The 26,736-nt window shown below is 35.5% G+C and overlaps 1 protein-coding gene across 2 annotated transcripts in view; it reads left to right on the forward strand.

The window, feature by feature from the left end:
- TBC1D15 (TBC1 domain family member 15) overlaps positions 1 to 26,299 on the forward strand; it is a 35,147-nt gene extending 8,848 nt beyond the window's left edge. The window contains exons 2-17 of one of the 2 annotated variants that reach the window (XM_038154094.1): positions 1,572 to 1,670; positions 1,912 to 1,986; positions 2,721 to 2,859; positions 4,622 to 4,832; positions 8,872 to 8,971; positions 9,976 to 10,173; positions 11,640 to 11,768; positions 13,273 to 13,376; positions 13,645 to 13,739; positions 15,133 to 15,249; positions 17,998 to 18,098; positions 18,786 to 18,885; positions 19,228 to 19,325; positions 23,394 to 23,510; positions 24,136 to 24,222; positions 24,907 to 26,299. In XM_038154094.1, the coding sequence (XP_038010022.1) occupies positions 1,572 to 1,670; positions 1,912 to 1,986; positions 2,721 to 2,859; positions 4,622 to 4,832; positions 8,872 to 8,971; positions 9,976 to 10,173; positions 11,640 to 11,768; positions 13,273 to 13,376; positions 13,645 to 13,739; positions 15,133 to 15,249; positions 17,998 to 18,098; positions 18,786 to 18,885; positions 19,228 to 19,325; positions 23,394 to 23,510; positions 24,136 to 24,222; positions 24,907 to 25,113 (1,977 nt within the window). In that variant the 3' untranslated portion in view covers positions 25,114 to 26,299. The remainder of the gene's footprint in view (positions 1 to 1,571; positions 1,671 to 1,911; positions 1,987 to 2,720; positions 2,860 to 4,621; positions 4,833 to 8,871; positions 8,972 to 9,975; positions 10,174 to 11,639; positions 11,769 to 13,272; positions 13,377 to 13,644; positions 13,740 to 15,132; positions 15,250 to 17,997; positions 18,099 to 18,785; positions 18,886 to 19,227; positions 19,326 to 23,393; positions 23,511 to 24,135; positions 24,223 to 24,906) is intronic. The other variant, XM_038154095.1, reaches the window with a different exon arrangement.
- Positions 26,300 to 26,736: the final 437 nt, after the last annotated feature.

The raw sequence follows: 26,736 nt of genomic DNA on the forward strand, positions 1-26,736 counted from the left end.
TGGAGTTACCTTACAAAGTACTGTTGAATAGAGTGGCTCAGTATTTTGAAGAATTCAAGATGGTAACTTCCAAAATGTTTTGCAGAGGGATTAACTGTGGAAAAACATCTAGATACTCTTTTGTACAATCAATATTATCTCTTTCTTCAAATTAGTTACAGTTCTAGTTAACAGTTGGAAAAAATAAATAAATAGATCACGCTTGTGATTGGAAAAGAAAAAAATCTCAACAGCTTGGCCTTCTGGCCTTTCAAACTTGGAGGTTTTCTCTTAAATTTAACAGTATGAGGGGAGCAAGGTACTTTATGACCAGTCCTCTATTTTACAGACACCCTCTGAAGTTCTGAGCATGTGCTTTGGGTTTTTGGTGGAACATGGCACAGGGAGCTGAAGCTGTTACAAAGAGCAGTGTCAGATTTTTCAGTTGCATGACAACTGTGGCATTAGAAACACATTTTCTTTTCCCATGAAAGGAAGTGTTTGTCCTTCTGAGAGATTAATGGACCAAAGAATAATAAAAACAGTTATTCAATGGCATACCTTCTAGACTGAGAAGGTATACTTTATGATACTTACTAACATTTTTGGCAGAAGTGGTTGATGACTGGTTCCTATTTCTGACTAGTTTTCATGATAGATCAGGTCCAAATAGCTAGAAGGTAAAATTTAAATAAATGTTGCCTTGTTTGAACGGAACTAAATTTGAAAATAGATAATTGGTAGAAATAGAGGAGGAGCTTTTTGATAGAAAAGAGGAAAAAACTGTAGTAGAGAACAGGAGAAGAAGACTTCCAATATTTGAAAGGCAATGATGTTAATAATCCATCAAGCAGGAGATGTGCTAAGTGACCTTTAGAGATTTCTTCCAAGTAATATTTTTGTTTAACCAAGACACTCCTGAAATTTCTTGTTTGTGTAAAAGGTAGAGAAATTGAAGCAAAACTAAAACAGAAAGGATGAGTTAAGTGAATTTTATGGCTCTTTTTAAGCCATGTTTTCTCATCTGGCTAGTTAAGCTTACACACCTAACCTTTTGAAACAGACAGGAAAAACTAACCTTTTAGTTTATTGGTCTGACTACAAGTGTAATGATTTTAGAAAGTGGAAAAATGAGAAAAATAGCTCCTGATATTTTAGAACTGAAGAAATACATTATCTGTCTCTGATTAATTAAAAATTTCTAGGCTTTGCCTTTAAAAATTTGTTTCTTAAGGCAGTGTTCACAGCTTGGTATGAAAATGGTTCTGAAACAATTACTGTTACTGTTTGATTTCTTTCACTATCACAAAATCAAAGGGACTTCACTCTTAGACCTATGTAAAATAGGACCCATTTACAGTATTTATAGAGCTTTTAAGAATTTGTTCAGTTCCATTTCCTATTGTTTCTTGTTTTAGATAAGTGAAAGACTCGGATCTTGGACTCTTTGTAACAAAATCCCTAACAAGATAGAAGTGTTTATTTCAACTTCTATCAGCGAGTCAAAATGATAATGAGTACCATAGGGGGATAAACAATTTCAAGGATTTTAAGACATTGTTTTTTAAATTTCATTACTCATTTTGTTATAGGTTGTATATGAGCAAGAAGGAGTTTTCATTCATTCCTCCTGTGGAAAAAATGATGACCAGGACAGCTTAATAGCAGGAATACTGCGTGTCATAGAAAAGGTATTTGTATAATACAGTTACAGAACTTTTGCTTATTTGTTGGCAAAGCACATGACAAGTTTGGCAAATCTTAAATGCCTTTATAAAGTGTAGGATTTTGTAAGTGAACAAACGTCACATTGTGTTTGACATTGTCATCATTTATATGTATATGTAAGTTTTAACATAGTCACACCATGGCTATATATGGCAATAGGTACTTTGCTTTGTAGTGTTGAATTTTTTGTGATTTGTATTGTAGGAAAATGAAGTGGTAGTAGACTGGAGACCACTGGATGAGACTTTGGATACTTCTAATATCCTCTGTGCTGGAAAGGTTTGTTTGTTAGTTATGAGTGTTCTTCATTATGGTTCTCTAGAGATTTTATTTTGTGTTGACTAATGTGTAGGTGATTTCATAACTGGAAGCAAAGCTTATTTATTATTGGTAGTGATATCTTTATGTAGGAATCTTATTTGCAGACTGCAGGCCAGTTCAGGTTATTAGAATACATGTGTAGGTTGACTGTATTTAATTTTTACTTGGTTCACAAATAAAATAGTAGGGGGCTAACTATGAATAGTAAAGACCAAATGAGTGTAAATATATCACAGTCACCAGTCCCTCTGCATCTACTGTGTTGTAGTTTGGTGATTCACTCTTCATAGTTAGACGCAAAAGTGAGAGGTGCTGTTCTAATGCAAAACAAAAATAGAAGTCTGTGGGGGTTCCAAGATGCAGTGATAGGTGGTATTTAATCAGTATTAAGAGGATGTGACTAAATTAAAAAGATTCAAGTTTTACACTTAAATGAATAATTTGTTATGTTGACAGAGTCTGCAAGAGAGGCAAAGATATTTTAGGATGTTAGAATTTACTAAGTAAAACCACATAGTCTTAGTCATAAGTCCAAATTTCCTGTGTTGAACTGTATCACATTTCTGAGGATTTCAATACACTTTCTTTTAATCTATGAAATAAAGATGCTGATTCTTCATGTTGAATCTGAGAAACCAGGCCAATTTTTATGCCTTGTGTTTTTTGATAGTTGCTTTTGATGTTTTTCTCAGGATTCTAGTTCTGTTGTGGAGTGGACTCAAACTCCGAAAGAAAAATGTTCCCGAGGAGCAGATCGTCCAAGTAGTTATGAAGCAGAATGGGACATGGTCACCACAGTCTCTTTTAAGAAGAAACCTCATTCAAATGGAGGTACTTAAAAAAAATGTGGAGGGCTTTTTTTATGTGTTCAGTGTTTTTGTTTTCTTCTATGATGGTAGTTTGTAACTAAAGAATTGCCTTTTTGAATGGCTGGGATTCATTTGCGGTAAGAGATGAATCTCTGGGTGTGGAAGAAAATTCACAAGTGGAATAGCTGTCATCTGCCTCTGTTTTTTTCCTTAAGTTGGTTGAGAATTGTATTGAAAAAGAACATTAGATCTAACTTCTTGCTTCATCACTAGATGTAGTAGCAGTTTTATCTGCGCTGGGATTGCATTCTTTAAAACAAGTGGAATTCAAGTTAAGTGTCATGTTAGAAATGAAAATGGAAAAATAAGTGGGTTACTACTGAAATGCCTTTCCATACTGCAGCAGCAGGGGGAGATGGAATGTACAGTTATGACATACATGGGTCTTTAATATGGTCTTTTTTTATGTGGGCAAAAGAATTCTACAGCTGTAACATTTTTGTTATGTCTCAGTAGAGATGTTGAAAAACAAGTTGTGATGAAAGAACAGTGATTCTCGAGTAATTTTTTTTCCTCTGATTGTCACCTAGTGTTTTTTCTTTAATAATACTTGTTTTCCATGTATTATTTCACAGCCTGTAACTGGGGACTATTGTGCTTGTTTTATCTTCTTTTTAATGGTTTTAAATGTCATGTCTGTCATGTATGACTACAAGGTTTGGATGTCAGATTATGAATGTTTTTAAGTAAAACACAGTCCTTGGCTTTTATATATATACACACAAACAAAGCATCTCTGTTAGGTAAATATGGTTTACCACATCACTAGTTTGTATTGAATTTTCATCTCCAGTCAGCAGAGCATGCCTTCATCCATAGTGAGTGTCACTGAGGACTACAGACTTGGATTATGCTCTTTGCCACTTCTTGCTTATTTCCAATTGCTGTAATTTGATGGGAGCAGGCTAGGGGGTGTTCCAAATTCTTTCTGGACATGCTGGCAATTTTGTGTCCTCTGGTAAAGTACACGTTAATCCCTTCTCCTTGAATATATGGAGTTTTGCACAGCATGTATGCAAGCTTGCACACTACAGGAGGAAAGGGTGAGGGGGAGATTTCCAATTCCTTTGCCCTTACTTTGGTAGCAGCCTTACATGACATGTGGCTAGTAACTGTGGGTAATATATAGGTTACAGGATTGTAGCACATATCATGTTTAGTTTGAGTAAGTATCACTACCTGGTGGAGATGCAGGTTGGATTTAGCTTGCTGCTGGAATTTGATACAGCAGATGTTCATTTAACTGCTTGATCACTTCTGTTGTAGAATCATAGAGTATCTTGAGTTGCAAGTGACCCACAGGGATCATCAAAGCTCAACTCTTGGCCCTGCACAGGACAATCCCAAGAATCACACCATGTACCTGACAGTGTTGTCCAAATGCTTCGTGAACTCTTGTTTATCTCAATGCTGTGAACACTTCCCTGGGAGCCTGTTCCAGTGCCCAGCCATCCTCTGGGTGAAAAACCTTTTCCTATAAACTGTAGGTGCAGTTTTAAGGGAGTAGCCTGATGGACTTGTTGATTGTTTTACAAGTCTGTAGAAGACAAGGAGGCTCAAAGGGAAATCCAGAAATAGTAGTTACAGTGCACATTTCATTATTAGAACCAATGCTGGTGTTTATGTTTTGAGTTTGTTTTTTAGGACCAGTGACAGATATAACGTATTTATAATTGCTAACACTGAAAGCCAAACTGAAATCGTGTGCTAATTTTGTTTTTAAGATGCTACAACTCATGCAAACAGAGAAAGCAAGTGGTCGTTCCTGTTCAGTTTGACAGATCTGAAATCAATCAAACAGAACAAAGAAGGCATGGGATGGTCTTATTTGGTGTTCTGTCTGAAGGACGATGTGAAGCTTCCAGCTCTTCACTTTCATCATGGAGATAGCAAATCATTGATTAAATGTCTTGAAAAGCACGTTGCACTGAATGAGTAAGTATCAGACAGCTCTTAGTTCTGTAAAATACAGATTATTGGTTTACTTAAATCACGTAATAAATTTCAGAGTAATACTTCCTGATTGTTATTCTATTCTCTTTTTTTATTAGTAGAAATAGTTTTTGAGGTGACTGAAACTGTGGTTTCACATATGCATTTGGAATGTAAGCTGAAGTTTAAAAATTGTTGGATTGATTTATGAAGTGTTTTAGAATCTGAAGTGTTACTAGCTCCAAATACCTCAGTTGCTCCCTCTAGTGGGTGCAGAAGCTTCTTATGAACATGCGGTGTAAAAGTTAAATCCTTAATGAGCTACTTCTATTAAATGGGATCATTTGTGTTACAATTTGAGATTGTCTCCTTTGTGCAAAATATGCATGAGTATTTACTTTGCATGAGTGTCCAAGGTAACTTGCAGTACTGTCCGCTAAATCAATTGGTATATAAATGTTTCCCCCCACAGTTCTGTTCCCCCATAATTTCCTGCCTGGTCAGTGTTTCACTCTTGATCTTTAGTACACAAATAAACTGTCTGAGTGTAAATATATTTAAGACCCTATCATTCTGTTAAATAATTTGGTGTTGTTGTGTAGTTACATTGTGCTACCTCCAAGCTTTTACTAGGACAGCCTTTTTGATCAGCATGCATAAGTGTAGAATAAAATGAAATTTTCTGTTCTCATCATATAGGCATAAGTATAATTGAAGAAGCCAACAGGTAAATAAAGCTAGATAGAATATGAAGAAATAAATGTGATATGACATATATACCTATAACAGCTGTGATATTAGTGTAGCATGTAATCTGTTTTCAAAAGTGTTTTGCAGTTGTCACTTGCAACATAATAGTGTGATGACAGATTTGAAGGTGGATAGTGAAATGGCTGTAGGAATCCTTACAGAGGGCTCTTCTTACATTAGTAGCATCACTGGGGCCAGAGATGCCTTCAGCAGGTTGAGCAGGCTGATGCTGAGTAATACTGAGGAAAATTTTGCTGGAGAACAAGTCAGTAGGATGTGAGTGGTTGTATATTTATTGAATTGATTTGTGAAAGGCTTTGACAGTTTCAAGACTTGGTATTGAGGTTTGTGATAATCAGAAGTTTTCAGCTGCTTGGAGAAGGTAGCGTGGTCAGTGTGTCCAGTTGGTGGAATGGTAGCGGCTGTAGCGTTGTATGTGAGCTTTGTAAAGGGAAAAGACAGGAAGACCAAAGGAGGGGCTGGTAGGGGGACAGGATGAACTTGTAAATAGGAATATTCTCTGTACAACTGTTGATTAGAAGATCCTGAATGACAACTTCATCTTAAATCCTGAGGGTTTTTTTTCTCTAGATTCCCTTCCTTAAGCATCCTCATTTAGTTTTATTATTACGCAGCCTCTACAGGCATAGGGAAACATTGTTGTCCTGCCATCCCCCTCCTTCCTTTCCTTTTCCCCCAAGAAACGCTTTTTTTTTGAGCATACTGCTGTGTTTCATTATTTGTGGATACCTTCTGACTAGCTGCTGGTAAACTGGGGCAGGTTTTGGGACCCACTGATGTAGCAAACACTGGAAAAAGACCTGTGTTATATGGTGAGTCATCAGTTTATATCAGATCTGTGTAATCTGTTACCTGTGGACTGCAGCAGCATATTTTAAATTTTCTAACTGATTTCTAGGATAAGACAGCAAAACTTGAGGTGATGTTTAAGCTTGCAGGATATGTGTGCTGTGCTGCTTGGCATTGCTGCCTTGAACAGTTGTAAGCATTATCTGCAAGAGCAGATACTTCAGGAACTTTAAAGCAAAAAGCAATGATAGCTACGGAAATTCAGTTTGGATGACCTTAAGCATTGACCTGAGCAGGAACTTCTAGTTTTAGTTTTCTTATTCAGTTAAGGTCTCTTAACCTTAAGGGCTCTTCTGTTGTTTAGTCATGAATTATGATGACTATTTTTTTCTAAGGAAAGAGAAAAGAACAAATAGGCCAACCAAGTTATGGAAATGACAGAGTCAATCTGTATGTTTTTGTTATTTCCTAATGGTTATTCATTCTTTAGTACATAATGTATCTCAGCTCACAACCTCATTTAGGAGAAGATGTTTACTCAGCTGTCTGGATGCCACAAGCAAATATTTGTCAGTGTAATTACTTGTTATCCCAACTTGTATTTTATAAACATGGGATATTGATATTAAGGCAGAAATTTTGGCTTATGTATTTATTATTTTATAGGTATTTTCTTATGTTCCTATTACCTCGAAGATTTTGTTCTTCTCTAACAGCATTCTTTATAAATATCACGTCGTTGCTGAAATCAGGATGAAGCAGCTAAACTCATACAAAATAGTTGTAATTTGTTGTCCTAAGGATTAGGTGCCTTCTAGTTTGATTGCACTAGTCTAATATTGCGAAAATACCGTGTGCACAGATCACACTTTCTAAGTCACAGGACTAGTTTCAGAAAGTGTATAACTCACAAATTTTTGAATATTACCTAAGTAGGTGTTGATACCCACCTGACTGTCCAGAAAGTGTGTTTCATTAAAAGGGAGTTATGGTACAAAGTTTTAATTCTTTTAGTTAAGAGAGACATAATACATGACTCAGCCTTTGCCCCTGTGCTGCTCTTTAGAAAAAGCCAGTTGAGCTTCATTAACTGTTGGTACCTCAGAACTTTGACTGTGATGTCTGGCTGTCTCAAAAGAAGATCTCTTGTTGCATTTCATATCCGTCAGTGTTTACAGTGTCCTGTCCTGTTGGAATGGGAAAGAGATAAGACTTATTAAAGTTCTTATCTGTGACTTTAATAACATGGTAGATGATGCAGGTGCTAATAAAAAGAAAAGTAGTTTTTCTTTCAAAGACTAGAAATAGTGGATTTAAACTCCATGAGAGAGCAATAGAGAGGTATTTTATAAATGTAAATCTCTGCAATGGATTAGGGTCAGATGGCAAAGTGCTTGACTTTCTCCTGCCTGGATACAAACTCTGAGGCTTGAATGTCAGCCTGCTTTCTGAGCTGTTCTCTCTTCTGTCACCTACTGAGCAGTAAATTGGTGATTCAGCAGCTGCTTAAGGAAGTAATGGGGTGCCTGTGCTGAAGAAAGGGGCAAAATGGGATGTTGCAGGGGGAGTAGGTGTTAGAGCAAAAGAACAGATTCATTACTAGGAGCAGCATGGTTTCAGTGCCTTTGTTGTCACTATTTTCATCTGCCGATGGAACCCTGTTGAGTAGCAGATGTATTGAGCAGGAGTGTACAAATACAGTGAGTTAGGCCAAGTCAGGTTTGTGTTCATTAAGCTTTTGGAGTCTACACAGAAATATATGTGCAGGGCTGTGCTGAGATGGTTCTGTTTTGCAGTACAATGGCTCTGGTGTCTTTTAAGCTCCTATCAGTGTGAATCTTAGAATTATTCTGACAGGATCTGTTGTAGTACTATTGGTTAGAAATTTGTTGATGTGCTTTCATACATTGAAAAGCGGTTTGTATTCCTTAATGTAATGTTTTACAGGCTGCCATAATGTGAGATTTACCAGCTGATAGAAAGAATTCCTTAACTGTGTGAGTGACATAGGGTCTTTTCACTTCCTCTATTATATTAAGGGAGTTTCAGCATATATTATGTTGAGGCTGACTGTGTCTCACTACATTGCCTGTGTCACATTTTTTCTCCATTGCCAAAACTAGAAAAATGTACTTGAAGAAAATTTTGTCACCTACATGTAAATGGAGTTATCTTCCAGAGTAATTTCTCAAAAAAATTTCTAAAGCTTCATTTTTCAGGGAATGAAATAGTACAATTCAAAATTAATATGATTAATATGAAAATAACACAATCTTTTGAAAAATGAAGGTTCTGTTTTATGTAGCGCTAGTTGGCTAACTTGTGCCAAGGACTGATCTTGTATCACATGAATGATCTTGCATCAAAGCTTTTATTTTTTGGACAAAGGTTGAAATGTGACTTCAGGAAACCAGTAAATGTTCTGAAAACTTTACAGAAAAAAACAGTTGCACCCAGACACCCTTTTTAAATTTTATTGCAGATCTCCACATGATGAACGGGTTCTTCTTGTGAAGACTCAGAAGTCACTGTCTCAGTCCTTTGAAAATCTCTTTGATGAACCATCATATGGCTTATTACAAGTATGTATTTTCTTCAAATTTTTTTATTCTGAAGACATGTATTGAAAAAATGCACCCTACCATGTCACAGGAACATTTGCTGAGTAATGATGTAATGCCGTTGTAGAAGCATTAACTATGTCCTAAACCATATGCTTACTATAGAAAGTACACTTAATTATAAGCTGTTTTCTATGATGTAATAACTTTCCTGTGGTATTATTTCAAACCTATTCAAATTCATGTTCTCTGTGATTCATGCATTTGTCTTAGTCTTAGGGGGAAAGGAAATATTTTAGTAATTACCACAACATATTAATTATAATTTTCTAAGTTTTCCTTGACTAAATATTCTTTTCATTGATACTTTCTGTGGCTTTTGAAGGGATAATGGAAATGAGGACAAAAGGAGCAAAGAGGACAGTATTGGCTAAAAATATGGGTTTTTTTAATACTACAATGGCTTATCATTTGGTGGAGCTTATGGACTTCTGAAAGTCAGCAGCAAAACTTGAGTGACTTTAATGAGGCCAGATGTGTTTAATTTTAATTAATTTGTTAGTTTCTGGATTTACTTGTCAAATCAAAATTTGTGTGAAATTCCTAGCAGAGTACATGATTGTTCAGACTGTTTTCTCTGTAAGGGTAGGGAAACTGGGTATAAGGTTTCTGTTTTGTGCCATGAATCACTGACAGCAAACTGTGGATCTGATCCACTTCGATGTGTAGGTCAGGCCCACTGAGAACACCGCTATCCAATCTTTCAAATCAATTAGCAGTACTATCTTCATACTTAAGATGTGTTTTTTAATCATGTGATGACTGTACTGTATTACTACCAATACATGAAACTTAAATAATTTTGAGATCTACAGTACCTTTCCTGATATTTTCCTTTGAGTACAAGAATTACAAGCGCATATATATGTGTGTGTGTGTATGTATGTATAAATATATATGTATATAAAACAAATAAACTATAAACACAAATGTTTGTGTTTTTCTTGTTTTCCATGCTCTAACAGAAATGGAAGAAAGATCCATACGTAGTAACAATGGGAAAATTTTCCAAAGTCACAAACTATATTGTTGGTAGTTTACGTTCAAGTGATCAATCAAATCAGAGGCGACCACCATCAGAAATGGCAGACTTTCTCAATGATACCATTCCAGGGCTGAAGATAAATCAGCAGGAAGAGCCAGGATTTGAAGTCATTACACGAGTGAGTCTATAAATTAATGATGCAAATGTGCTGATTGTTTTTATGCACTCCTTTAAAAGAATGGTAGGATTTGAAGCATGATGGGTTATACTGTTTATGCAATTGTGGCATATTACCATTTATTCTCAGGAGTTAAGGTCATCATCAGTTACTTTTGAATGTGTCATTTTTATGCATGCAAATGCGAGTTTTCTTTGAAAGGAAGTTTGTAATTAATGAAATGATGACTATAGTTATGTTAGAGGCACTACCTTAAAAGGTGTCCAATTTTATGTTCAGTGTTTCCTCTGAGGTCAATTAGAGCTCTGTTAAGTAAGATTGGAGAATGCAGGCTAATAACCAACTTTCTTGGCTAATAGCTCCTAACATTTCAGTTTCTTTTGAGATTAAAAAAAATTAATTGGATGATTAATGTCCAGGGTGTGTAAATTACAGATATATGCATGATTTGAACCAAAGCTAGAATGAACTTATAATTGGATCATGAATCACTGTGGACACCTGTTGTAGTCTTTTACAGATATGTGGGAAAGGTTTATTTTTAAATGCTTGTGATTATTATTTGAGCGGCTTACATATTTTTAAAACATTAAACTGTTTTATGTGGGGGATTTTTTTGAGTTCAAGCTAGTGTTAATATCTCAGCAGTAGCTGCATGAACAACATAATTCTAAGAAGTTGCTGCCTAACACTTAATTAATTTGTCAATGAGAAAAAGTATAACAAATGCTGTATATTGAAAATAACATTGACCTATATGTCTTAATCTGACAAATGCCTTGGACTTCTAAAGAGTTGAAATACAAATTGATTTGGCGGTTGCTATCACAAAAATATTTTTTGAAAGTAACAGTTTACTTTCTGCTGAATTCTCCTGTACATGGAATTTTGGAATGGAGAGACTAAGCACAAACTGAAACTTTTGATGGGTGTTATAAATTCTGAAAGTACATACATCCTTGGTTTTTTTAAGAGACTGTGTACCAAAACTGATCTTTCCAGTCACATTGTGCAGTCAGTGTAGGGATACCATCTCCAAACCCAAGCTGGTTTTCAGTTCTCTTGTAAGATGCACTCATGTGCATCAGGAATGTGTTTTCAAAGAGTGAAGCTCCCGAATGTCTTTGTTTGCTGTGTTGCATTAGTTCATGGAAGCTAGCTCAGAGGTGTTTGTGGAATTAGAAGGTTATTTAAAACACATACATCCTTCAAAATCTGAAATATTAACCCGTATAGTCAGATCCTCAGCACCAAGTGTGTTACTCTAAAGATCTGCTTGTGTTGGCCCACTCTACTTGCTCACGTGGATGCAACCTTAGATCCTTGGAGTTGCTGAGGTATGTGCATGTGGAAATGTAATTGCACTGACTATAACAGATTGGCAAGCTTAGTAGAATTTGTGCAGTTGTTTGCAACTACTGAAGCACTTCATTTGGATTCATATAATGTCTTTGTGTGTGTTTCAGATCGACCTAGGGAAACAGCCTGAAGTTAGTAGAAGAGAGCCTGTGTCAGCTGAAGAATGGGCTAAGAATATGGACTCTGAAGGAAGAATTTTAGATGTTGACTACATAAAACGATTGATATTCAAAGGGGTAACTAGTTTTTCTAAATTCAGCATTACCTATAGCTTGATTCTGGTTTTTACCTTCCTTCCCAAACTGTGGATATGCTGTTTTCATTAACTTACAATGTTTCATGCAGAACTTTGAATATGACCCTGTCATATTGAGAGACTGTCATTATTGAGAGACTTCGTAAAGCATGGTTTCATGCCAATCAAATACCTCAGCAGTCTTGCAGCGATATAAAGTGCTATACAAGGAGAGAGATCTTCTTGTAGCTGGCTAAAGGAAATGAGTTGGAAATACAGCTTAAGTGATGAAACAAATGGAAGTGGCTTTCAGGAAAAGAAATTCAGTATTTCAGTGTTAGGATATTTGGTTTATTTTTTTCTCTTACCATGTTTTTTCCTATCCTTCTCCAGCAGAAGCTTCTGGTTTTGCCCAGCTATTTGCTGGCATTTGACCCTGTTTAGCAGAGCAGTGCTAAACACTTTTGCTGGTACTTATAATTGAACTGAGGAGATTTGCAATATGAATGTGAATTTAGTCTCAATGATGGAAATTTTGATAACTAATTGTGTCCTGTAGCTTTTCTACCTATGTTACTTCAGTATTTCTATATTTTGGTGTGAATGCAGCTGCCCTAATGCATTCATTTTGTGCCTGCTGATGCGTGTTTCTTGATGCAAGCAGAAGTAGAATGATAGCACTGTTCCTTAATATGTGTGCCCGATGTGCCCAATTCAACACCCTTCCACAATCATGAGAATTACTACAAACCTTTTCTTCTGTAGCCCAATTTCCCGTCAATCTCTGCCCATTACCAGGGGACTGAGTGCTCTATTTTATTTATGACTTGAGATACCCAAAGTGGGGACTCTCATAGCAAAAGTTCCTTATTCTTATGACTGTACTGCAGGAGTTGCAAGAAACTCTTCATGAGAGCAGGATATTCAGCGACACACATTTTTATCATCTAAAAATGTTGAGCATTACTTGGGAAGATTTCTGACAAGCAGGCTTCTTGAATGGACACCAGTATTTTTGACTGAAAGATTCATTGAAGGTTGGCTATGTTTTGTGAGATGAAAATATTTGTTTCAAAAAATAAATAAATGGAAGAGTAGTCCTCAAGGTCATTTTATGGCAAGACCAGAAGTTTGGCAGCTGTAACCAGAAGCAGCATTATATTTTTATACATTTTTAAAGGTACTTTTTTTCCTCTTAAAGTCTGTGATGCCTGTAAGTTCTTTATTTTTAGCAGTGAAGCAAAAATATAGGAAGAAAATAATTTTCTAAAGTTTCTTTTTTTACCTGAGTGTGGATCCAGTGCTTCTGCAGTATTCTGTATAATCATTCTCTTTTCCTCCTGTTTCCTCCCAGTGTGAGACCTAGTTAGCACATGAGACTTGGCTACAATGTAGAAAGAAACCAACTTGAAGTTGCTACTTTGGGAAGGGTTGTATCAATCTAGGAATGTTTCCTCACTGTATGGTAATACTTTTGTTGATGCATCATACCCATTTTTCCCTAGGGTCTCTGCCATACTTTAAGAAAGGAGGCATGGAAATTTCTTTTGGGATATTTTCCTTGGAATAGCACTAAAGAAGAGAGAGCAAATCTGCAAAAAAGGAAAACGTGAGTACAGTGATTTTTTCTGACAAAATAAATTTAAAAGGTGCATCTTTTTTAAGACAGTGAGGTAAAAAGCCCTTTAAAAGACAGCTGCTAAAACTGTTGAATGCAAGAACCTGTGATATTTTCTTTAAAATTGTTTTACTAAAAACATTGGATGAACAGGGTGTTGTTATTCCATTTATCACAAAGAATACATGGAATGAATGAATGCTTAATTTAAAAAAAGGAAATGTGGATATTTGGTTTCAAAATTGTTGTTCTTCTTCAGGGATGAATATTTCAGGATGAAACTGCAGTGGAAATCTGTCAGTGAGGAACAGGAAAAGCGAAATTCAAGATTAAGGGATTACCGGAGTCTTATAGGTAAATTCATGTTTAGACACATACCTAAATGCACACACGCTTTTAAAAATTAACATGAAGTTGAAGAACCTGGATGAAGAGGCACTAAAAATGAAATGTTGCTCTTTTCAGGGATGTTTAAACTTGGTTATATGCTTAATATTAAAACTTTCTCAATTAGAGTAACTCAGAACTTTATGTATTAGTGTTACAAACTGATTTTTGGCTGGATTTTTAAACTTCCTTTACTCAATAGCAAAAGACTCTTCATTTTGTGTTATGTCATAATGTGTTTCTACTGGAAATGTTGTTAAAATAATGACGTACAATAAGAATGGGAACATGTGTCTGTTCATATTTTAAAATTTCTTATAGGGATTTGTGTATGTGTGTTCTGACTTCTGGGGTTTTACACCTACTTCTAAAAATTTCATCAAATTATGCTGAGTATTAGCAGTTTGTATTCTCATTTCTCTTTGGTAGTGAGATTTGGGCACCAGTGTTTGGGATTACTAAATATTTTTTCAGGAGTCAGGCCAAGATTTCTTTGTTATTCTGAGAGAAAGACTAAACTTATTTCTGGCAGTTATTCAACAGGCAAGCTGAAAGGGTCAAAGTAGTCTTGTCTTGGTAGACTAATAAACTACGTTTTTAGAGAATGATAACAGAAGAAAATATCTCCTGAGTTTAAAAAAGGCCAGGTGTTTTTTTCTGTTGAGACAATTACTTTAATTTTTAAGCATTTGAAATGTGACAGTATTAGAGTTGTGTAGTAAAATAGATTAAAATCTACAAAGTTCTCCTTTTATCAAATTACATTCAAAATTTTGCAAAATTTCAAAGTATATTGGTCTTGAATTTCACTTTATAAAGGCGTATGCTGTGTGCTTGCTGTGTTTCAGACATCAAAACTGCCTGATGAAAGAGGCAGTTTCATCTGCTATGAGTTACAGGAGCTTGTTACACAGTATTTATAGAAGGCTGTTATGAACTGTCACAGTGTCTTTGAGCTGATCATGTTGGAACTTTCCAGCTATGGATTTTGCTGCGTGGCATCAGTATTCATAAATGGCATTGTAGAGTTAGCTCACATAAAATTGTTTTTAATCCTCTTAAATGTAAAACATTTTTGCTGAATTATAATCAGGATTTTTTCCATAAAATGTATTATCAAAGAAAAGGCAGAAAGCTTTAAAATATGTTTGTAAGCAAATACTTTCATTGGAAATAGGAAGGATTTTATTTATTCTTTATTTTGAAAAGACATTCAGTTATGTAGTTGTCTTAAAACACTTCAAAGCTTTGGAACAGTGTTTGAGGAAGAAATCATCAGCTTAGATATTCTGAATTAATTTGATACTGGCTTTGTACAACTGGTTTTGAAAGTGTTTTTAAATCTGGACTGTTTTCTTAGAAAAAGATGTTAACAGGACAGATCGAACAAATAAGTTCTATGAAGGCGAAGATAATCCAGGACTGATTTTACTTCATGATATTTTGATGACCTATTGCATGTATGACTTCGACTTAGGTAAGTTGTGTCCCTCTGAATGTAAAAGCCTTCTTGGCTTCTCATATGCAGCTTTGCTTATGTGAAGTCCTGTTAATAGAATTGAGCTTGTATTGATTGCAATGCTTTTTGTAAATGTTTTAAAAAAGATGTAATAGTTCATAGTGTTCAATAATAGATAATTTTTTTCACTTCGTCTCTTCAATTTGGTGCCTGTCTTAGGCATCTGAACTCATCAATTGTGGTGGGATTGGGAATTAAGTGGTAGTTTGTCTTCACCACAAACCTACTGTTGTGGGGTTCTTTTGTTCTTTTGGGGGGTTTTGTGTGGTTTTTGTTAAGTTTTTGTGGTTTAGGTTTTTTTGTGTTAACTTTTTAAAAAGAATTTAAGCAGTCTTGCTTTTCAGAGTTTTAAATGGGTATGGGTCTTTGCAACTTGGGTGTTATATGTGTTTTTAAGACTGATAATATCAATAAAAATGATAAGCCAGCTGCCACTGCTGTAATTAAAGCTCAGCATGCTGAACCAGCTGTTTGTAAACATGGTGTTCTTGTGAATATTTTAAAAGCTGGTTCTTGAGAAGTGCACTTAGCAATCTGTCAAAAATTACATTTTAGTGCATGCATATGCTGCAGAGGGAAGAGCATATAACATCTTGCTTTAATCGCACTGTTAACGTGATGGTTAAGTCTTGGTTTCTTGTTAATTGTCTTGGGAGGGAGGGAAAAGATACTTGCAGTTGGTTCTCCCTTCACCCCTGGCATGACATTTGGCTGTTATATACTTTGGAGTTTTTATGGGTTTCTGTATCAGAAAAGTTTTGGGATTCTAAAAGCCCACTTTGTGCCAGATTTTGAAAACAAAAAGTAAGATTAAATCTTCAACCGCCAGTAAACATGCTGCTGGGCTGTAGTTCTTGCCAGGTTTCATTCTCTCTGAGAGTCTTGATCTTTGGCTTGAAAAAAGAGAAAACTAAAACTGATAGTTTGAACATATAGCTCTGTTTAATCTCTTTCCACATTTCAACATTCATTAATGCACAGTGACATTATAGGTGGAAGTAAAGCAGATTCGCCACCCACTCTGTTAAAAACATTGTTGAGATGGCTTAAATGTGCGCACTGGATAAGTCTTTTGTTTTATAAACAAGCAGGAATAATGGAAATTTGACACAGTAACTGTCCTAGGCTTCTGCACATTGGTGCAGTGCTGCTCTTAATCTTTTGACAGCAGCATTAGAGGGGGCTGAATAATGCCACGAGCTGCCGGATAGGGGAGGGGACAGAACAGCTGTTAACAGAATATTTTTCTGAGTTAATTCCTTAAGTCTGCATTAATGAAATTGGCTTTATTATTAAATGGACTTTTAAAGTGCCTTGGACAGAATTTTCTCTGCATTTATTTTTACTTAGCTGTAGTATTTATTATGTGGGGAACAAAACTTTTTTCTTTTGACCTTTTAATTATTTTCCTGTTTGCTATTACTTATTCTATTTTTCTTCTCACAGCTGCTCCATATTTTCAGTTACTGACTCTAATCCTCTTTTCAGTTACAGAATTAAAATTACATCATTAAGAAACAAAGGCAACTGAGAAATGTTGTGTTGAACCAATCATTGATGATAGATGAACACATTAATTGTGTTCTCTTATTTAGGGAGGTCAGCAGCAATTGGGCAATAGATAAGCTGAGACTAGCATCAGTGGTAATGGGAAGAGTTGGAAAGGGGAAAAATTACCTGTAGAAATCATTATGCTCTACTTAAATGGACTGTTAATTACAAACAAGAAAGCTGGAAGAAGCATTTAAAAACTATAAAAATTTAAAAACCTTTTTTTATACAACTCAAATTTTATAGTTGTTTGTAAAAATGCTTTATGCTTTAGTGGGCAATTCCTTCTGCAGTTAAGTGAAAGCTTTTCTTGAAAGCATGTGAGTACTTTTTAGGTGGTATGAACTTTATTCACCAGTTCTAGACACAAAACATAAAAGCACGTCCTTGAATGAGATCTAGAGACGTGTTGCTTTTGTGCTTCTTGCAAGCAATACTTTACTATTAATTTCCTTTCTCACTTTGATAAGTGGAATTCTTTTACACAGATGGTCTTAGGCTTGGGTGTATTTAAAGTACTGTCCAAGCAGAACAGTCCCAACTTCCTTAAATAAAGGAATCTTTAAGGCATATTCAGTGACCGAAAAAAAGAAGTGTAGAATGCAAAGTTTTCTTCATAAAAACTGTTGCACTTTTTTTTTGTGGAATTGCAACTCAACATCTCTAAGTGAATTGGAGAAGAAAATCTTCATTGGGGGTAGGTGGGGGAGTGCAGAGATACGCAAAATTTTAAATGTCTAGAAGAAAGTAATCAAGTACAAATAGAAAGGAGAGCATATACAAGTTTGTATTTGTGATGGTGCAAGGTAGAGAGACTTAATCTTAAAAATATCAATATATGCTCCTGAGTTCTAAATAGGAACATTTTTACTAAAAATATGTTGTGTACAAACTCAGTTTGTAAATATTTTAATAGCTATTGGAACAATATGTTTGCTTTATGTTCTCTTTAGATTGGCAGAAATGGCTTGTAAATCTTACCAGATCTGCAGCATGTTGGTGCCTATTAATGCAAATTTGGCTTTACTGGTAGTTGAATCTGAGAATTATAGTATCTGTATGTGCTAATACTTGTTTCACTCAGTCATTCATCACACTTGAAAAATTACTGTTTAACTGCTGAGTTTAAATTTCTTTTTGTTTTTCCCCATCAAGGTTATGTGCAGGGGATGAGCGACTTGCTGTCACCTGTCTTGTATGTTATGGAGAATGAAGTAGATGCCTTTTGGTGCTTTGTATCATACATGGATCAAATGGTAAAATAAGGCTTTTTTAGCTCACATAAACAGATGAGGTACAGATAGTATTTGGGGTTAATTTTACTTTATAAATTTCACTAGGTTTTTTGAATTCTTTTAAAGCAGTGATTTTATGTTTGGAGTCAATATGCTTTTGTTGATTGAGGTTGTGGTGGGTTTGCAATAGTATTGCTGTACAGTACAGGCATATTTGGCTCCTTAAGAATTCCAAAGTAACCATCACAGACAAATTTGTATTTATCAGAAGTCCTCCAGCAGGATTTTGTTCAGGATAATGGTTTTGTTATATACCTGCCTTTTGGGTTTTGTTAAATGCAATTTAGACTTCCCACAAACTAAAGCTTTTATGACTTGTGCATGTGGCAAAATAGTGTGTGACCGATAGGAAAGTAAAAGAGTTTTTTCTGTTTGAGTGCAGTCATGCTGCTGGAAAGTACAGAGCTTAATCAGATTTAAACTGTCATTTACTACATACAAAAATGTTAGCAAAGAAATATAGTTCAGTGCTTTAGTTAAACTTCTCAGTAAAAGGCATACATTTCATTACATAGAAGTACAGTTAAATACCTATGTATTAAATACCTAAAGGGTGACTGTTGCAATAACAAAACTTCTTTTAAAATAGCTGCAAATCTCAAAATTGAGTTAATAAAAGTGACAGTGCTAATGTTTTATTCCATACAGCATCAGAATTTTGAAGAACAGATGCAGGGTATGAAGACACAACTTATTCAGCTGAGTCATTTGCTTCGTTTACTAGACAGTGGATTTTGCAGTTATTTAGGTAGGTGTATTATTTATGCACAGTAACTGAAACAGCTTCCTGCATTCTGTTCCTCACAAGTATAAATATAATTCCAATATTATATGAGTATAGGACTTGTAACTTTATCATGCCTAAAATGTTTAAATAATTGCTCCATGCTTATTGAAAAGAAAGGGTCATCCTGTTACCAATTTTAAAAACATGCTGTACTGTTGCAAATATCTTGATTCTGAAAATGTCCTGCCATCTTAAAAATTAGTGATGTAAGCATATACCTGTAAAGTGGGATTTTTTTTTTCTTTTTTGCCTGTTGTTTGAACCAAATTTGATGCTTCTGTAATATCACACTCTTATTCCTAGAATCTCAAGACTCAGGCTACCTTTATTTTTGCTTCCGGTGGCTTCTTATCAGATTTAAAAGGGAGTTTAGTTTTCAAGATATTCTTCGACTCTGGGAGGTAAGGAAATATTTCATCATACAAACTCCAGCCCCTTTTGGACTTCAGAACAAAAAGCATGGATCATTTTGCAAAGTGTTTAATACTCTGATAAATTGGAAAAAAAAAGGATTTAATACAATGATCTGGGGACAGGTGAGCATTTCTTGTGTTTTTAGCCTAAAGAACAACTTGTGAAATTAATGAAAAATACTTATTAGAGCTGGTTTGGATAAATTGGCTGTCCAAAATTATTTGTACAGGAGCCTTCAACTGAGACTCTTAAGTGAAAGTAGTAAGTGGAGAGTAGCAGTTAACTGTTAATGGAAAACAGCTCATGATTAAAGAAAGAGCATTTGTTTGATCAATTCTGTGGTATTGGTGATACTTTATAGACTAAGTTGAATGAAGCACTGTCAAGCCAGTTTGTGTTAGCCAAAGCCATGAAGAGGATGATGTCAGAAGGTCGTTAATCGTGATGATAAGGCCTTGTGATGCCACATAACATTATGTAAAGCATCAAAATGTTGAAGTTCTGATAATTCTGGGTTAGTGAGATCTTTTTTTTGATTTAGGTGATTTTGGGATCAGATGAAATAATTAAGATTAACCAATATTCTTGTCTTTAATTTTTAATTCCGGGGAATTGAGAAGTGTGTCAACAGCTGAGGTTTATTGTCGAAAATGCATTTAACAGGGGCACAATATGCACTGAAAACTCAGAAGAACAAAATAAATGTTCAGATGAATGAAGGGAGTATTTTATAGGACATAACATCATATGTATTGAGGAACAGAAGGGTAATGAAAAGAACAGGGCTAAGATGCATGATGTTTGTACTATAATGAAAAATAATGTTGTTTCTGGTGTGATGAAAAATAGTGTTGATACTTTTATTCACTTTTTCCACTAATGAAAAAGGAGTCACATAAAGAGGAGGACCAGTATTTAAAACTGTCTAAAGTAAATATTTTTTAGCTTTTTTATTATCAGTTGGTGGAATTTACTATCATAGAGTATCGAGGTGATATTTCAACCAGAGGACAAAAAGTTTATGGATAACATTCATAAATAAGGAAACCAGTATGTAAAAAACTAGAAGAATTCTTTTATTCAAAGGTATAAATGATAATGATTTGGGAGGGGAGATGCACTCATTTCTTCCCCCCAGTATTATGTTGTTTTCTCAGTATTTTTTAAAGACTAATTTTTCTTTTTAAGTAGATGACAACAGTATTTTCATTTATGGTTTATAGTCCCAGGCTAGCATGTTTTTATCACCTCTGCTTTAAGCCATATATATGTGTACATACAGGAAAGAGACACGCTATATTTCTCTCTCAAGTATTTTTTTCCTCTCTTAGGAAGACGATGGAAACTTTTTGATATATGATAGTCTTGTAGGTTTGTTATAGCACATCATAATGTATGTTTACTACAAGTATGCAATTTCTTTGCTAGGAGATATGGAATGGAAAAGGGAATATCTTGTTTTCCTTTTTAAAACAAAGTAATTAAGGCATTATGTTAATGTTTTTATGTGAAGGCCAGAGTCACCTTGATCAGTCCGTCTTACAGTGGGTTGTTGTTTCTCCAGTGCATAGCCAAGCAGCTCCACTGGTATCAGTGATGTGAGTGGGATTTACAAAGGCAAGCTATAGGCACAGGAGGCCTTTTCCCTTTATAGAGAAATTAACTACTTTTTTGGGTGTTTGGCTGAGCAAACTCATGTCCAGTTTTGTAATAGCACATGAATTGAGGGAATCCATTTGAAGGCAATATTACACTATGACATACTCTTGCAGAGCGTAGAAGGAGACGTACCATCTGAGATTCCAGTCCAAGGTTCCAGGACTTCTGGGGCTTTTTCTGTCTAATCTGCTAATTTCAGGGTTCTTGTGAATCTCTTTTTCTGTCCTCTGACTCGTATGAACCACTTAGTAAGCATCAGACACTTTTTCCCTGGTCCCACTGGTTTCATGTGGTTCTAGTGTTTTATCACAAAAAAAAAGGAATGAAAAAGATTCTTCACTAGTCTGGTTTCTCCCATCTCCATTCACCTTGGAAATGGGAGATACTGGTTCTTATCATCAGGAGTAGAGGCTAATTCCCAGCCTTTGCACTTCCTGAGCAAAAGCCATAACCAGATTGTAGTAGAAAATGTGATTGTTTCATTGCTCTGTGACCGAGTTGCATGTGATAGAGAGGTGACATTCCACCTTGTGTGGATAAGCTGAGACGCGTTATGTGAGTGCAGTTATTTGGGATGTTACATGCAATGCCTTTTGTGTGTGGGTTAAACTGCTCTGGCTGTGGATGGGTTAACTTTTACTTTAATCACATTTTCGTAGAGCCTCTCAAACACAGCCCAGATAGCCTACTCACCCCCTTCTTAGCTACCCCAACATTCAAAGCACTTCAGTCCCTCCTTGACACTGCAGAGACAGGCAATATCACCTGGTAATTCCAGCCAGTTCTAAATCTTTTGTTTGCACAGTGGGTGGCTTAGAAGAAACCCAGAAGAAACATTTTGTCACAAAATTACAACTAACTCATGCCCATCTTCAGTGTTATTCTAGTATCAGTTGGTAACATAAAGCCTGAATGAGTTGGTAAAAAATTGCTTTACATACATTTGTTACAATGTTTATGGCTGCTGAGGTAGTGCTGGAACAAATGAGTCTTTACTTTTGTAGCTATATCAGAAAGAAAAAGGAAAAAAAGTTATTGCTCCTTATTTTTTTATTTTTAGTTTCCTACTTATAGCTTAAATGATGCTTTTTTTTCCATTATTCCAGCATGTTGTGGTACTGCTGTTATGCATTTACATACATAACCTTAAGTGCATGCTCTGCTCCAGACTTTGAAAGGTTTATCAAAAACAGTCGCAAAATGTATGGATTTTTTTTGGCAGCAACTTGATGTTAAACCAAATCAATGCACAACTGTATAGGCAGACTGTGTTTGGTAGATTCTAGGCACTTTTATTCAATTGTTATTTTTTATCAGCCTACTTGCATTCCAGTCTTTCTCCTGTAGTGAGAGACTGCTTTAACAGAATATTGGTTGTCTGTTAAAGATGCAAAATTTAATTTCTGAACTGGATCTTAATTAAAACATTCAAGTTTAATTGCACTCTATTGTGGGTGAACTTTCTTTGGATATCTTTGGGATTTATGCAACTCTGTTTACAGGTTACATGTGCTCATAGTGAAAGTTCAAGTATAAGCTCTTGCTCAGCTATAAGGCTTTATTCCATCAATAATGATGAAAAAAGTTTTTCGCTAATGAAGTAACAAATTTTCAGTAGTCTGATTTCTTACCTGCCTTTTTTGAGAGTAAATCCCTTGTCTTAAAACCCTTTATCTGTCAGGGCATTTGTGCGAGCAGACTTTTGCTTCTTTCTAGTTTTGTTGGCAAAATTGTTCTCCAGCTTTCTGCCCACCATAAACGTTCTTTGCAAATACTTTTTTTAAAGGTTTTTGTGAATGTACTAAAATAGGGTATTAGTACTGAGGTTACACATTTCAGTCCCAGTGAACTCAAGAATAATTGTGTCCTCCATGGGACCAAAAGTCAATGCGTCTTCAGTCAGAAGGTAATACCCACCCATCCCCAGTACCTGCATGTACATGTCTTTGGGTTCTCATGGTGGCAGGATTGGGAACAACTTTAGCACCTGATTTATAAACATTAAAGCCTTTTTAGCTGTTGCTGCGCATGACACTCTTCTGCCAATTCACACTTAATGCAGATACTCTAAACCACACAAATAATTTTTTAGCTTCAGTTACTTCTGTTTCACATGAGCTGAGGCAGAGCCCACATTCACAAGACCACAAGCTCAAGCAGTTTAGTAGGATTATAGTGGACAATGGCTTAAGAAGCAGATAAGCATTTGGTGACTCAGACTTGCAGTTGTCTCTAAAGGGCCAAAAGAAAAATCCCAAATAATTTTACAAATACTTAGTTGCTTTCAAAACCAGCTTATTGTTAGTTAAGTGATTTGGCTGGGGGACTTAATATTCTAAGACCTACTTTTCTTTACAGCAGAAAAGTATAAATGTGGTGTTTTTATATTTTAACAGGTTATGTGGACGGAATTGCCTTGTCAGAATTTTCATCTTCTCCTTTGTTGTGCTATCCTAGAATCTGAAAAACAGCAAATAATGGACAAGCATTATGGCTTTAATGAAATACTAAAGGTACCAAATTCTTATGCATTATTGTGCTGGGTTTGGCTGCAGTAGAATTGTCTTCCTAGTGGCTAGTATGGGGCTGTCTTTTGGGCACTAAGATAAAATATTAGTTAACTTTTTGGAGTTAATGCAATATGATTTTGGCTTGTATTGGGGGAGGGAAAGGTGCATACCATTTTCTGAAGGGTTAAGTGTCTGTCCTGCAGGCTTTCAAAATGGTTTATTGCATGTCTATGTTTAGTGATAAGATCGTTATTAGATCGAAAATGGTTCTCTCCTCAGATGAGTTATTATATTTAATACTAACTTTTGCTTTATCTTCTGTGATTAATTTATTGTGTCTGAAAATGTGAGCTGCAGGGGGAAGTATGTAGGAGGGCCAGATAGTTTGTCACGTTTAGAGGTACTGTGGATTCCTCTTGCAGACCTTGGATGCTGGTGAAAAGCAGCTGTTCCATACTGCATCTTTGAGTAGCCATTTCTCAAAGCTTATAGACTATGTCTACCATTTCATAGCTTAAGAGGCAGGTTAATAAGGTGATTCTTACTAGCAGTGCAGGGCAGTATTAATGTATTTTGGGTGAAACAAAGTTATAATTTATCTCACTATACCTTGTGAATCTATTTTTAGCATATCAATGAACTGTCTATGAAAATCGATGTGGAATATATACTCTGCAAAGCAGAAGCAATTTCTATGCAGATGATGAATTGCAAGGTAAAGATATCTATCTACTGTGGATGTTTATAGACAGGAAAAGTATGTAGTAAGCTGTAAGTGTTCATGTATGACTTGTGAAATAACTGAATATCTGGGTACAGTAAAGCATGTTGTGTAGCTGTGCAGTGCCTATGTTCGAGAAGTCTGTAAGCAAGAATAATTCATTTTATAGAGTAATACTGTTCACTGGAGGAAAGTTGAATTGTGCTTTTTGGTTGTGATTTCTCAACTCTCACTAGATAACATCACTCCAAGAAATTTGATGTTTGGTGTGCTTGAGAAAAACTAGTTGAAAAGTGCATTGCATTGAAGACATGCCAAACTTATTAGGCAGAAATTAGTGGATTGCTCAATAAAACTGATTTCACTAACATGAAGTGTAATTGTAATAGTTGATTAGACTTTAACTTTTGTAATGAAGATTATATTAATCAGGATTAATCAGGAATTGATTCCTGAGTGTGTTCCCTTTGCTGTCTTCTTGAAAAGCAGCTACAGAAAATGTTAACTCTGATGTAAGTATTGCTGAGAGAGATGCTTTCAGTACAGCTAAATTCAGGTGGATGATTTCTCACATGATTGAGTCCTGGGAATGCAGGATGTACAGAGGGGACTTTGTTGTCAACTTTTTGCATTTAATTACAGTGATTTTTAATATTTCCCCTGCTGCCTCCTTTCTAGGAATTGCCTCAAACAGTCAGTGAGATCCTGGGGATAGAGAACAGTTCGGTAACACCGGATTCAGATATTGGAGAGGATGAAAGTGGAGCTGAGTTGAGTTGTCCGACGTCACTATATCAGAGTATCTCAACCCCTGTGATTGCTGCCAATGGGACGAGGGACGGCGCTCAACAGCCGGCTGAGACGCAGAGCCTGACACCTGCCTGATTACACTTTGTCCCCTTGGAGAAAGACTTTTACTGAGCGCATTTTGTTCAAGCACTTGAGAGATGGATATTTAAATTTGGTGTTGATTAAGCTTTAAGGTTGTAAAGAAAATGTGTACTGTAATGCTTTTGCATTAAAGCTTTACAACATGACTCAACTATTTTTGTAGTTTCTTCTACCAAAATAGCCTTTTGTTTTCAATAACATTCCTTAATATTTTTGTAGCCAAGTGCATTTTCTTTTTGCTGGTAAACTGGAAATGGATGGTGATTAAGAATGAAAGAAATTTCTACATTTTCTGGGCTTTCACACGTATTGATCTGAGACAGTGTGAGCTCTTTGATTTAAGTAGATTCACAATATGCCAGCTGAAGCTGCTGTACAAAATTTTCAAGCTGAAGTGATACTGATGTGCTAAAGGAGGATTCTTTTGTAAATGGATTTTCCCTATCTCAAATGTTTACAAAAATACTTCTAAGTATTTGTTGCTGGTTGAATGTAGATTTGGAATGGACATTCATACTTGCACAGTTTAATGTCCAAATACTGAATTTTGTGTAATTGGGAGTGGATGAACAGTATATTTTTACATTAACATATCTTCACTTTATATATACATATATATATTTACACACATACACACACTATATACACAATTGTTTGTGAATACTAAAAAGGATAGTTGTATTTTCAATATCTAAATAAACTTGACTGTTCATTCATATGAATCAGTTTGACCAAATTAATGCACAGCTCCAGCCTGGGCTCTTTTTCAAAACTTTTCTAACTGAAGGTAACTTTCATGTGAATACATTCAGTCCTACACTTGATGTAATTTTGCAATTGCAAACTTTACTAATGTTCAAACTTGTTAATATATTACCTGATCAATTAACCACTTACACTGTTTTTATGGCAACATCGTTTGGAGAATTGATAAGCAGGTTATAAAAAAGCCAACCAACAAACCACACACCAAAATAGTCATCAGAATTAACATTAATGCATTTTTTGTATCTGCAAAAGGCAGTGAGCTTATTCCATGCCATGCTGATGTCTTTTGACGTTATGTGAAATTTAACATAACTGATTAAGTGTATTCATTATTTGGTAACTATTGTACATATATAAAATAAAAGTCAAAACTGATTTAGTGTTTTTAATTAAATCATATTTAGAGAAAAAATCTAGTTGTCTGGTTGTTAATGTAAGAACATGAGACAGAGGGGAGAGTTAGTGGTTAGTCCATGGATATGGCATATTTTGTGGGTAATGGAGGGCTGTGGGAGTTTCTGCTTGTTGCTACAGAGTGGAACACGCCTTTCCTCTCTAGGTAGTTGAAGTGTGGGGTATGGCCGGGCTTTCTTTTCTTGTGGAGCAGTTTACTTTTACAAATGTTATTTGTGCCATCTTAAGCAAATGCAAGTAATACAATAGGCTTTAATAGATAAATCAAGTTGTTAAAATAATTTGGAAGTTGATTCAACTTCTCTCACCAGTTGTCAGCAAACACTGGACAGCTGAATCAGTTCAGATTTTGGTTTTAATATCGTCAGTGTGCTATCTCTCATCAGTTAATAAGAACTTGAGTCCTATGCCGTGAAAGTCAAGGATTCATAGCTC

The sequence above is a fragment of the Motacilla alba genome, chromosome 1A (genome assembly GCF_015832195.1).
Source record: "Motacilla alba alba isolate MOTALB_02 chromosome 1A, Motacilla_alba_V1.0_pri, whole genome shotgun sequence".
In the NCBI taxonomy this organism is placed as follows: Eukaryota; Metazoa; Chordata; class Aves; order Passeriformes; family Motacillidae; genus Motacilla; species Motacilla alba.